We start from the raw sequence: 13,730 nt of genomic DNA, 5'->3' as shown, positions 1-13,730 counted from the left end.
GTAGAGGACAGGAAGTGGTCATATAAGTAGGAAGTGTGTTTCCTGGTTACCCGTGCGCTTGTGCGAGCCGAGCCATCTGTTCGTCATTGTCTCTCCTGCGAGAGGCGCTGTCGGAGAGAACCAAGTCCAGAGACTCCCTCACCGTCGACACCCTCCTCTTCAGCACCTGCTCCCTGGGGGACCCCGACACCAAAACCACAACACAGGGGTGAGTTTACTGTTCCACAAAGCTTCGTAGTGGGTGTGGTACTTCATTTCTCTCAACATATGACGACCCAGCCCCATTACTGCAAGTAAGGCAGGGTGTATTTTTTAAGTCAAGTATTTGAACAAAGCCTGAGGCAGAACAAAACACACTATCATTCCTCCCACACCCAACTTCAAGGACCCTCAGTGCTGATCTGGAAGGTATACACCCTCCCAGCAGTAAGCCCCAGCAGACAGCCCCAGCAGACAGCCCCAGCAGACAGCCCCAGCAGACAGCCAGTAACAATTTACATCCTCAGTCTGCATTTCTCCTGATAGTGTTCCTAAGCAACAGTCTAACACCAGGCAACAGATGCCCTGAGAGGAGGCCTGTATGGACTGAAGTGATTCTGATCAGCTGAATACCTCTTTGTAAGTACACACACACAAACACACACACACACAAACCTTCACTCATAAACTCTCACACACACATTACAGAAGACCTTTGGTACATGCTCAATGTAAGTAATGCTAGTACCCCATGACGACAAACAGGCCTTTAGGGTACAGTCAGTTGAGGACTTATTTTCTCATTATACGTTCTATATTGAATGTAAAGAACCAAAACTATATGTCTACAAACTGATAGGCCTCCAGGCAAGTGTGGGAGATGGGGGAGAGACAGCTAGTTTGGTTCCCTGAACCCATTTCTGGGAATTGTGTTCCTCAAAGTTCTATGTGTCCTCAGTGTTCTGAGAATGTCCCTTAAAGAACATTCCAGAGCAGTAACATTTGGTGAATGTTACTTTGACCTTGATTCATGGAGCAATTTTCTTTGACATTGTTTGAAGATTTCTGGAACTTCACACTTGACTACAAAGTAGTGTCATCTTAAAATGTTATCCCGTAACCTGGAAACCATATGAAAATATTCCCTTGTGTTTTTTAAGTGTTTCTGACCGTTGCAGGACGACCTGTAGCTCTCGAAGGATGGTGCGGTTCTGAGGCCCAGGGATATTTAGCTTGTCCTTGTTGTCAGCAGTCCTCTGGAACACACAACAGGCACACAGATGACAGGTAATTAGATCCTCATTAGCTCCTAGCGTGCTAAGCTTTATATCCCTCTGATGCAATATGGTGTCATAAGTCGTCTACAATAACAGCGACAGAAACACGTCAGGCCAGGGCCTGTGTCATTGAACTCATGAGTTCAGTTAAAGTTAAAGAAGCGATTAAGGGTGAAATTCACAGAGCAGGGCTTGAACCTGCTACATTACAGACGCAAAGCATTGGTAAGATGTAGTGATCCAACAGTAGGCAGGGAGGGAGGGAGGGAGGGAGGGAGGGAGGGAGGGAGGGAGGGAGGGAGGGAGGGAGGGAGGGAGGGAGGGAGGGGCGCTACCCGTCTATTAGTTATAGTTTTTTGGTACTTTGGTTATTGTTTAAACAATAGAAAACATACACATGTAAACAGCATACAGACGCACACCATCATCCACAACATCACACCTGCCCAGACCCACCTGCTCACACCCCCATCTCCAGCGCCCGCATAACTCTCCGCCACATGGCCTCAAACTGCACCATTTTGTTTCTCTCTGTCGCCCACGCACTTTCAACATTTAGATAATAAAGCTTTTGACCTTTCCATTGTGTTTTAACGACGGAGGATTTGTTTGATTTCCAGTTTTTAAGTATACGTGTTTTCAAGATGACTGACGAGAAATGTTGATTTTAAATCATTACTGTGTGTCTAATAAATATATTTTTTAATCATGTATTTCCATGAGCCTCCGATTGAAATGCTCAGTCTGATTCTGTGGGTGTTGGTACATTTTCACAACTCTTAGTACAAAACTCAAAACAGATCATCAAAAAGGTGGTTGTTTCAACACACACAATCATAAAGTCACTTTTTAACCAAACCTAATCAGTGTTTCATCTAAAAATACACATTTCACATTGCAAGACATGTTCATATAAAGTAATTGCCTTTTGCAATGCTCACATTACTTTTTATATAATTGTCTTCTCATTTGTTAAAATGCATTTTACTATTACTTAATCCAACTGCGCTTAATGAATAATTTAAGCCTATAGATTTTAAACTGGTTTGTCTACTACGGATTTTGAGAACTACATAATATGTATGTTTGTAAAGTATATGTTTGTGTAAAGTATGAACAAATAAAAGTATGATATATACTGTAATGTGCTATTATGATGATGACTATTATGATATTGACAAGATCAGAGATGTACTGTGTGTTACAAATGCATGCCCTGTGCAGTAAACAGGTATCCAAAACGATAGGGGGTTTCACACTGCTTTACTAAAATAGCATTGGCCAATACTGCACTGTAATACCATAATATATGCCATTTACATAGCAGACGTCACACTTTATCCAAAGTGACAACAGTGAGTCCATACATTTTCATATTTGACCCCAGAGGGAATCGAACCCACAACTCCGGTGTTTCTAGTATTCCATGCTCTTACGAACTGAGCCACACAGGTCAACTACAATATAGAAGTACAATACAATACTGTAAAATACAAATATATGATTACAATACATGTGGAAGGAGTATGATTGCCATCCCCATGAGCGTGCCACCCTCCTTCAGGCCATGGATGAGGCATGCGATGACATCAATTCAGACCAATGTCAGGCTTGGATTCGCCATGCCGAAAGGTTTTTCCCCAGCTGCATGAACAATGAGGACATTTACTGCGATATCGATGAGAACCTATGGCCAAATGCTCAAGACAGGCTTGATGCAAATCAGTACCTGCTAAATGTTATGTTTCTTTCTTTCATTAATTTAATTTCATTACAGTACATCTATGTTGTAATGGTATCGGAACAATACATTTACCTTCCGCATCAATGATTGTGAAAAATGTATTCAATTGTCACACCTTTGATCACACATGGCATAGAAATTATGGAAATTCGATTTTCAGTCCATTTTGGTAGGTAGTGCCTAATGTACTGTCATTTACAGTACTGTAGCATATTACATTCAAAAGACAATTTTGAAACATGTACTGTATCTTGCATTTTTTGCTATTGGATTAACTGGTTGTTAAAACAACTAAATTGAGAAGATATCACTGTTGTGTTTTGGTGATTTACATCAATGTTCTCATGGTATTTTACAGTAAACGTATATTTTGGATCAGTGGTTGTATGGTGAAAGATGTCTCCAAACAAAATGAATGCACAATAAAAGGTTTTGAATATCAGACCTGCTGCATTACAAGTATTACCAGCCCGGTCTCATAGACTAGACGTAACATAGTAAATGTGAATCCGGGGGACTGAATTAGTATGACATGTTACGTTTGATATGGTTACATAAGACGGATGGTTACTTAAGTAGGGTGGTTGGTCAGGGTGGATGAGTGGGCGTATAACACGAACCCAACGGTTGCGAGTTCAACTCTCATCATGGACAACTTTATCATTTTTGCTAATTAGTTACTTTTCAACTACTTTCTACTTTTTAGCTACTTTGCAACTACTTAGCATGTTAGCTAACCTAGATAGAATTTGTAAAATATAATACGTTTCTCAAATTCGTAACATATTGTATGTTTTGCAAATTCGTAACATATAATACAAATTGTAATTCATAAAATAAAATATCATAAAATATCACATCCACAAATTAATACATACCATACAAAACGTAACACATCATACTAAATGGAGTGTCTCGGATTTACATACAGAATAATACAAAATGCTCTGAGACCAGGTTGGTATTACCAGTTTGGAGTTTTGTACTAAGAGTTTTGAAAATTCACCACATACTTGTGAAAATAACACCAAAGTAATTGAAAAAAACGTAAAGTATATTTACATACACAGCGCTGATTGGTGGATAGGATTGTCTAGACTCTAGAGCTAGACTCCGCCTACCCATTCAAAGTAGGAGGACAAATAAAAGATGACTGGTCATTGATCAGAATAATCCGATCAGATTGTGATGTCATGCTGTCGGCCACCTGAACAGGCTGAAATCTAGGCACAAAAAACAACCTCTTACACTAAAAGGGCATTATCATCATTTAAAAAATATCAGAGTGATATTTCGACTTCATAGTGTGGAAATACCATTAAAAAAACACGAAATCACGTTTTTTGACCGCACTGCCTCCTTAAGGTTAAGGTAAGGGTTAGGTTAAGGTAACGGTTAGGTTAGGGTTAGGGTTAGGGTTAGGTTAGGGTTAGGGTTTCTACCTGCTGTTCTGTCCTGTCCTCTATGTCCTCAGTGAGGCTCTCAGGTGGTTAGGTTAAGGTTAGGTTAGGGTTAGGTAAGGGTTAGGTTAAGGTTAAGGTAAGGGTTAGGTGAGGGTAAGTGTTCGGTTATGGTTAGGGTTAGGGTTAGGGTTGCTACCTGCTGTTCTGTCCTCCTGTCCTCTATCTCCTCAGCGAGGCTCTCAGAGATCAGGGCTCCGGCTGCATCCTGCGCCTTCTGAGCCATCAGACTCCAGTCCAGACACCTCCGCTCCTTCTCCGTCAGACGGATAAGACCTCGCAGCTCCGACATCTCCTCCTGGAAAATAGATAATCAATATTCCATTCAGCAGATGCTTTTATCCAAAGCGTCTTACAGTCATGCATGCATACATGTTTTACCTATGGGTGGTCCTGGGGAATAGAACCCACTATCGTGACATCGCAAGCGCCATTCTGTACCAACTGAGCTACAGAGGTTCACAGAGATAAGATATGACCATATCGTCTAGCTCAGACATTTCCTGAAGAACACATTAGTAGTTAGTGATGGATTTGTTTTGGGTCGAGACAAAAAAAAAAGTGTGTCGAGACTATAAATATTGGTTTCGCTTTTTGGTGCATCAGAGGAAGCTTCCAGATGGCTCACAGCATAGAAAAGGGACAATGACGATGTAGATCAGTCTGTCCAGAAATATCTGTCCGGAAATACCTGCCTGGAAATATCTGTCTGGAAATATCTGTCCGGAAATATCTGTCCGGAAATATCTGTCCGGACATATCTGTCTGGAAATATCTGCCTCTATAAAAGGTTTGGCCTCTTCTGGCTATATGCAAATGAGGATGAATTTAGCAGCCTTCTGAATTTAAACAACTCAATTATTCTTTTGAAATAATTATTCTGATTCCTCACCGTGTTTCTGGGCTAATCTCATTACACTATGATTATTATGTAGATATCTTCAGCTCTGGATCTTACAGTCTACTGTGTAGTTGCTTATTGAACAACAAAAAAGACAATCGTTGTATCTCTCTTTGGTCAAAACTATACACATGTATCATGTATTCAGCAAAGGTATAGTTATACTGTTGGGCAATCAAAGACAGAATAGTGTGTCCATGACTCTACTATTCAGATTCATATTTCATGAATTGAATGTAAAGCCGACACAGTACAGTAGAGGGTATTGTACAGTATATATCACCCACCCTGACAGTGACCAGTTCATAGAGCAGAACAGCCTTCTCTCTGTTGGTGCTCTGTGGGTTGGAGGTGTCCTGGCCCCCCTGTCCTCCGCGGCTCCCTCTTGGCCCACCCAGGGTGCCTGTATCTGGGCTGAGATTCCCCTCTCCCCCAGGCCCTGGCTTAGGGACACACACTGCTGCCCTGTCCTGCTTCAACCGCTCGATACGCTCCCGAATGTCCGCCTCGCACCCCTCTACCTCGGACCCCCTGTGGTGGAGAGTGGGGTGTGTTATCAGACAATGTTTTGATGTTGTTTCAGTTCTAAATGTTTGTCAATGTTAATGCATGAAGCCAAAGGGAGATTTCCACATGGTGTGGACAATAACCGTTTTTCACTTATATTCAGAAGATGCTATTTGATCATCCACAGACAGCCTTTTTTGTAGAGACGCACGCAGTATAATAGCGATGGAACCTGGTCTGGATGTGCGTTTCTGTCTCCACAGCGCCCCCTGGTGTTGAGAAGGAGGTGGACAACTCCTCAGTTCTTAGACTCCAGAGGGACGGCCTGTTGGGCAGCTGACTCTCCATGACTGGGCCTGGGAAGATGAATGAATTGCTGTGAGTGTGTGTATGTGTGTGTGTGTGTGTGTGTGTGTGTGTGTGTGTGTGTGTGTGTGTGTGTGTGTGTGTGTGTGTGTGTGTGTGTGTGCGTGCGTGCATGTGTGTGTGCAAACTGTGAGTGTGTTTGTGTGTTTTCCATAAAGAGTAATTGAGGCATGTGTGTGTGACGTGCATTTGTGAGTGTGTGACGTGGGTGTGTGTTAGCCACCTGCTATCTGTCTCCAGTGTGGTATGACCTGCTGTTTCCTGCCCTCGTACAGCGACAGTAACTCACTGTAGGCCTCCTCACACTCCTCGCTGTCAATCAAGCAGAGAAAACGTTTCATCAGTATACATAGCAGCAGTAACATACTCTCAAAGCACATAGTCATAGAGGAAAAGGTCTCACCATGGAATGTACGTTGAAGTCGGAAGTTTACATACACTTAGGTTGGAGTCTTTAAAACTCGTTTTTCAACCACTGCACAAATGTAATGTTAACAAACTATAGTTTTGGCAAGTCGGTTAGGACATCTACTTTGTGCATGACACAAGTAATTTTTCCAACAATTGTTTACAGACAGATTATTTCACTTATAATTCACTGTATCACAATTCCAGTGGGTCAGAAGTTTACATACACTAAGTTGACTGTGCCTTTAAACAGCTTGGAAAATTCTAGAAAATGATGTAATAGCTTTAGAAGCTTCTGATATGCTAATTGACATCATTTGAGTCAATTGGAAGTGTGCCTGTGGATGTATTTCAAGGCCTACCTTCAAACTCAGTGCCTCTTTGCTTGACATCATGGGAAAATCAAAAGAAATCAGCCAAGACCTCAGAAAAAAAAGTGTAGACCTCCACAAGTCTGGTTCATCCTTGGGAGCAATTTCCAAACGCCTGAAGGTACCACGTTCATCTGTACAAACAATAGTACGCTAGTATAAACACCATGGGACCACGCAGCCGTCATACACAAGGAAGGAGACGCGTTCTGTCTCCTAGAGATGAATGTACTTTGGTGCGAAAAGTGCAAATCAATCCCAGAACAACAGCAAAGGACCTTGTGAAGATGCTGGAGGAAACAGGTACAAAAGTTTCTAAATCCACACTAAAACGAGTCCTATATCGACATAACCTGAAAGGCCGCTCAGCAAGGAAGAAGCCATTGCTCCAAAACCACAGCATCATGCTGTGGGGGTGCTTTGCTGCAGGAGCGACTGGTGCACTTCACAAGATAGATGGCATCATGAGGAAGGAAAATTATGTGGATATATTGAAGCAACATCTCAAGACATCAGTCAGGAAGTTAAAGCTTGGTCGCAAATGGGTCTTCCAAATGGACAATGACCCCAAGCATACTTCCAAAGTTGTGGCAAAATGGCTTAAGGACAACAAAGTCAAGGTATTGGAGTGGCCATCACAAAGCCCTGACCTCAATCCTATAGAAAATGTGTGGGCAGAACTGAAAAAGTGTGTGCGAGCAAGGAGGCCTACAAACCTGACTCAGTTACACCAGCTCTGTCAGGAGGAATGGGCCAAAATTCACCCAACTTATTGTTTATTGTGGGAAGCTTGTGGAAGGCTACCCGAAACGTTTGACCCAAGTTAAACAATTTAAAGGCAATGCTACCAAATACTAATTGAGTGTATGTAAACTTCTGACCCACTGGGAATGTGATGAAAGAAATAAAAGCTCTCTACTATTATTCTGACATTTCACATTCTTAAAATAAAGTGGTGATCCTAACTGACCTAAGACAGGGAGTTAAATGTCAGGAATTGTGAAAAACTGAGTTTAAATGTATTTGGCTAAGGTGTATGTAAACTTCCGACTTCAACTGTATGTAAATTTAACACAAATGTAGGTTACAGTGCTACATAACCTCATCCCCAGGCTCAATTGCTACCACATATGTTCGAAAGAGAAAGAACCGGCTGGTGGACGAGATGAAGTGCTACAATGTAACGCACGACTCCAACCCCTTCACTACGTTTGCTGACAACACGATGGTGGTAGGACTGATCACCAATGACGATGAGGCAGCCTATAGGGAGGAGGTCAGAGACCTGGAAGTGTGGTGCCAGGACAACAACCTCTCCCTCAACATCAGCAAGACAAAGGAGCTGATCGTGGACTACAGGAAACGGAGGGGCGAGCACGCCCCCATCCACATCGATGGTGCTGTAGTGGAGCGGGTCGAGAGCTTCAAGTTCCTCGTGTCCACATAACTGAGAAATTAACATGGTCCACACATACATACACAGTTATGAAAATGGCACGACAGCGCCTCTTCCCCCTCAGGAGGCGGAAAAGATTTGGCACGGGCCCTCAGATCCTCAAAAACGTAGACAGCTGCACCATTGAGAGCATCTTGACTATCTGCATACCCACTTGGTACAACAACTGCAAGGCGCAACTGCAACGCGCGCAATTGGCCCAGCGTCGTCCAGGGTAGGGGAGGGAATGGCCGGCAGGGATGTAGCTCAGTTGATAGAGCATGGCGTTTGCAATGCCAGGGTTGTGGGTTCGATTCCCACAGGGGGTATGAAAAAAAATAACGTATGCACTAACTGTAAGTCGCTCTGGATAAGAGCGTCTGCTAAATGACTAAAATGTAATGTAAATGTAATGTAAAATGAGTACGGCCCAGTACATCACTGGGGCCGAGCTCCCTGCCATTCAGGACCTCTATATCAGGCGGTATCAGAGGAAGGCCCCAAACATTGTCTAAGACTCCAGCCACCCAAGCCATAGACTGTTCTCTTTGCTACCGCACGGCAAGCTCTACCAGGAACCAACAGGACCCTGAACAGCCTCTACCCCCAAGCCATAAGACTGCTAAACAGGACTGCTAAATAGCTAATGAAATGGCTACCCGGACTACCTGCATTTACCCTTTTTTACACTAACTCTCTTGCGCTGACTCTATACACACACACTGGACTCTACCCACACACTGGACTCTACCCACACACTCACACATACTTACACTGATACCCCAACACACACACACGTACACACTACATACGCCCACACACACTTTCACACTCACCACATACGCTGATGGTACTGTCTATTATCTATCCTGTTGCCTAGTCACTTTACCCCTACCTATATGTACATATCTACCTCAATTACCTCGTAGCTCTGCACATCGACTCGGTTCTTCTACTTCCTGTATATAGTCATGTTATTTTCTACTTCCTGTATATAGTCATGGTATTTTTACTCGTTATTGTCACTATTTCTATTTAGATTTTTTTTATCTTTAACTCCGCATAGTTGGAAAAGGACCCGTAAGTAAGCATTTCGCTGTTCGTCTAGACCTGTTGTTTACGACGCATGTGACAAATAACATTTGATTATTATTATTATTATTATTATTATTATTATTATCATTATTATGTCAAACTACATTGTGAAGTTGTAGGCCTGTGGTGTGTGTGTGTGTGTGTGTGTGTGTGTGTGTGTGCGTGTGTGTGTGTTTGTGTGCATGTGTGTGGGTGGGTGCGTGCGTGCGTGTGTGCGCGTGTGTACCAGTATTGGAGAGCCATCTGCAGGGCTGTGCTGTCAGCTTCCTGTCTGCTGAGCGTCATACTGATCTGCTCTGACTCTCCCTTTCTCCTGCCCAGAGCTGCAGTCAGATGCTCGTTCCGGGCCTTCAGCCTTTCTATGCACCTGTTGGGGATAGCGAGGGAGGTCAAGGCCACAACACACAACACACCACTTGGGAAATACTGTCCCACACTAGCAGAGCTGGGATCTATTCCATTTTGTAATTTTGTAATTTAACCCTCTCAGTTGTACGTACCTCTGTAGTCTCTCTGTCTCACCCTCCAGGCTGACGCTGGGGCTGGGGCTAGGACAGGGGCTGCCTGGTGGGACACTCCCAGGCCAGGGGGACGGTGATGGGGAGGCCAAGGAGGATATGTCCCCACCAGTGGAGAGGGACGGGAAGACCCCCATGGCGGTGGGTCTCCTGAGGAACAGAGGTGACCCGGGGATGGGAGGAGAGCCAAGGAATGAAGGGGAAACAGGGGAGGCCCAGCCAGGACTCAGAACCCCACCACTGGAGCTCCCTGAGGAGCTGTAGGGAGGAGAGAGGCTGTCTGACCGCCACGCCTTATGGAGACCCAGTAACTGGTACCAGACCCATAGACAGAGAGAGTTTAGCCATTCACCAGCAGACAGAAATAGTTTGACCATTGTGGTTTCAACCAAAGCATTATTATGCTAGATCAGAAAGATACAGCAAACTGCACAGTAATAGCTCTCCCTACCTCTCTGATTGGCTAGTAGGAGTTTCCACCAAATGGATTACACAAATCCTATTAGATCTAGGAATATTGAGATGTAGCCTGTTGCACATCCACCTACCCTCTCCTGTAGACTGTTCCTCTCAACCTCCATGTCTCCTACGGTGACCTTTGCCCCCTCCAGTTCTTCCTGTCTGCTCTGCAGGGTGCTGCGCAGGGCACAGTTCCGCTGGTGAAGTGCCAGGATGTCCTTCTGGTATTGCTGACGCTCCTCAGGGGGCAGACCAGACGGGTACGAGATCCCAAACTCTCTCTCCATCTCCTCTAAGACCTGAGGAGAGGTTTGAGGTCACACTTAACTTAATTAGATAGGCATGATTCCAGGGTAATTAGGTTTTGAGGCCCACATGGTAATTAGCCTACATAGGTCACTCAACTGGCAGTTACAGCACTGTAGCCTGTGTTAGAAAATATCCTGTTTAAATATAGTTCAAGTTGATAAAGCGTTATTCCAACTAGCTTGTTACATGGTAATAATAAATTATGTCACATCCCTCCTCACCTGTGTGACTTGTACCCAGCTGTCCCTGGCGGCTGTGAGGTGTTCCGTCTGTCTGTCCTGACCATAGGCAGTGTTAGAGACAGCCCAGGCCCTCCTGGTGTTGATGGAACCTTCCAGAGCAGACATGACCCCCTGGAGCTCTGACCACACCTCACCACTACCGTCTGCAGGACAACACAGAGCAGACATGACCCCCTGGCGCTCTGACCACACCTCACCACTACCCCCTGCAGGACAACACAGAGCAGACATGACCCCCTGGAGCTCTGACCACACCTCACCACTACCCCTTGCAGGACAACACAGAGCACATACGCTATTATGGTCATCACTAAAGATCTGTACAACATATAGAAAGTCTATATATTCTATTCATTATAAATGTTGTGAACGGATGTGGTTAACGTACTGAATGTCCACTCTTTGTACTCAACTGCTAACATTTGGATATTGGTAATCCCGTCCCCAGGCAGCTCTGCAGTAACCTGGGGATGAGGTTAGGATATGGGGAAACTGCAGATTGTCCGAAGAAGAGAAAAGTATGAATGGTTTCTAGTGTTTCTAAATAAGCATTCAGAAGATCATGACCAAGAAACTAAAACACGTGGATTACCAAGAAAATGAAATCTCTGAAATAATAGAGGTTGTTCTTTTCTTTGGACACACAAATAGATTATGTTTGGCCTGGCACAGTAGCCAAAACAACAACCATCATCCCTTCCTGCACAATGCCACAAAGCACGGCACAGCACACAGAGAGAGAGATGGATGTGTGGGTATTGTGACTTGTGAAGTCATGCCATGGAGCCAATGCCAACCTCTGTTGGTTACTGGTGCTTTAGATGCAGTGCCAGTGTGTTTCTCCGGGTTGCAGAGGGATGGAGGAGGGCTGGACATGGAGGCTGGAGCCGGAGGGAGGATGACTGGCTCCTGTGGTTTAAGGTCATTTGGATCACTGAAGAGGAAAGAAGAAGTGGTAAATCGTTCTATGAACCAGCAGCTCAGGGCAAGTCTAGTGATATTTTAACGCTCCATGAAGGGTCAGTTCTCTCTCTCTTTCTCTCTCTCTCACAGACACACCTTGGTGCTTGTAATGCGCCCATTTTCCTGTTGAGTTCAGCAATGATGCTGAGTAGAGTTCCCACCTCGGCCTCACACTGGGCCAGCTCTGCCTGGGAGGGCTCAGAGTTCACCTCTGGGTCAGCGGCCATTGTGGTTACCAGGGTAACCGGGTTCATCTCCTCACCCTCTGACTGTGTGTCCAGGGTATCAGATCTCCCTCGTTTGAACTCCTGTGTGGAAATAATGGACATTTTTCTGACTCCTTTTGGTTTCATAAAATATATTGGCCCTGTTTTATACCAGATTTACAGCAGGTAGAGTCAATTCATTGACCTTTGCTTTTTACTGTAAACAAAGACTTATGATTTGATATGACCTTTCCATAGAGCTCTCCATTAAATGACCGACAGCTGCTGTGCTCATGACATGGAGGTTATTGTTGTTCTCTTTGGACAGCCATTGTTTTGAGAAGCGGAAGAGGAGGAAACAGAAGCATCCTGCAAAACCACTTCCTGCTCAGAAACAAGTGGCCCAAAAACACCAATAACTCATGACAAACTGAAAACAACATCACTCTTCACAACTACTTGCTTTAATTCTGATAGTGCATAAATGTACAAATCAACCTACTTTAACTGCTAAACACAGTTGTCTTTTAAGCAATGTATAAGGAACATTAGTGACTGTGGTACCTGAACAACACACAGTAAGCAGTGGACAGAAAGATGTGGAGGGTTAGGGGTGGAACCACAGATGATATCAAGCTCTCAAAGATACAATCATACAACCAGATAGATACACTTCAAAGTAATAAAAGAAGCTGGTTCCTGCATTATCTAACACACAAAGTGTTCAATGAAAGGCATCAATGGTGTGAGTTAATTGCAAAATATGGGTTACTGTACCTGTACAGGTGACATCGCCTTCACAGTAAAAAAAATATTACTGTTAGGAAGGCTGTTAGGAAGGCTGTTAGGAAGGCTACCCCTCAAATGTCTTCGTGCCAGCAGTCATCACCTTTGAACGTGTGCCATGCTTGGTTTGGTACGAGATCAAATTGACAACACACCAAGACAGACTGAAAAACAATGACGTTACCAAAGAGGACATGATAGACTTACCTCCATGGCTTCTGTGTCAGAAGTTCACTGTGATTCTCCTGCTTCTATCTGTTGTCCACTGACTGCCATTAAACACTTGAGAACTGAGCTAACCTCTGTGGCGCTGCTGCAGCCAGACACTGCTATCCCGTTGCCTGTTGTTTTGTATAATTAGACCTTTCAACGGTTCCTCAGTTTCTCTCTGTTGTAAACTTCTGCCTGCCTGTGTGCTGTCTGCCTACCCTGCTCGACTGGCAGCACTTTTCCGTCCCCCCCCCCTATCTCTCTCTCGCTCTCTCTCAGACACTCACCATTTCTCTCTCTCTTTCTATTTCTCTATTTCTGTATCTCTCTCCCTCTTCCTATCTGTGTGAAGCCTCTGGTGTATTGGTATTCTAGTTTTAGGAGTTCAGTGGCAGCACTCTGTCTGTTCCAGCTCCATCTCAGCTCCAGGATATCACAATACATAGATACAGGCGTTTTGGCATCTTGTAGCAATTGGGGGAAAAAGTCAGATA

At 44.2% G+C, this 13,730-nt stretch overlaps 1 protein-coding gene across 1 annotated transcript; it reads right to left on the bottom strand.

Moving 5' to 3' along the window:
- Window positions 1–46: 46 nt before the first annotated feature.
- On the bottom strand, window positions 47–13,439 carry ushbp1 (Usher syndrome 1C binding protein 1; the record flags this gene model as incomplete). Its single annotated transcript, XM_084163909.1, has 13 exons — window positions 13,234–13,439; window positions 12,131–12,342; window positions 11,869–12,005; window positions 11,051–11,214; window positions 10,610–10,819; window positions 10,044–10,372; window positions 9,770–9,910; window positions 6,458–6,546; window positions 6,080–6,224; window positions 5,649–5,892; window positions 4,600–4,758; window positions 1,150–1,235; window positions 47–173 (listed from the first exon to the last, which is right to left on the bottom strand). The coding sequence occupies exons 1-13, from the start codon at window positions 13,237–13,239 to the stop codon at window positions 47–49; spliced, it is 2,049 nt and encodes a 682-aa protein (XP_084020035.1). The 5' UTR covers window positions 13,240–13,439.
- Window positions 13,440–13,730: the final 291 nt, after the last annotated feature.

Source organism: Coregonus lavaretus (assembly GCF_964263955.1).
Source record: "Coregonus lavaretus genome assembly, chromosome: 6".
NCBI lineage: Eukaryota > Metazoa > Chordata > Actinopteri > Salmoniformes > Salmonidae > Coregonus > Coregonus lavaretus.
The sequence above is the reverse complement of the archived record's forward strand: the minus strand, read 5'-3'. Positions and strand labels throughout refer to the sequence as shown.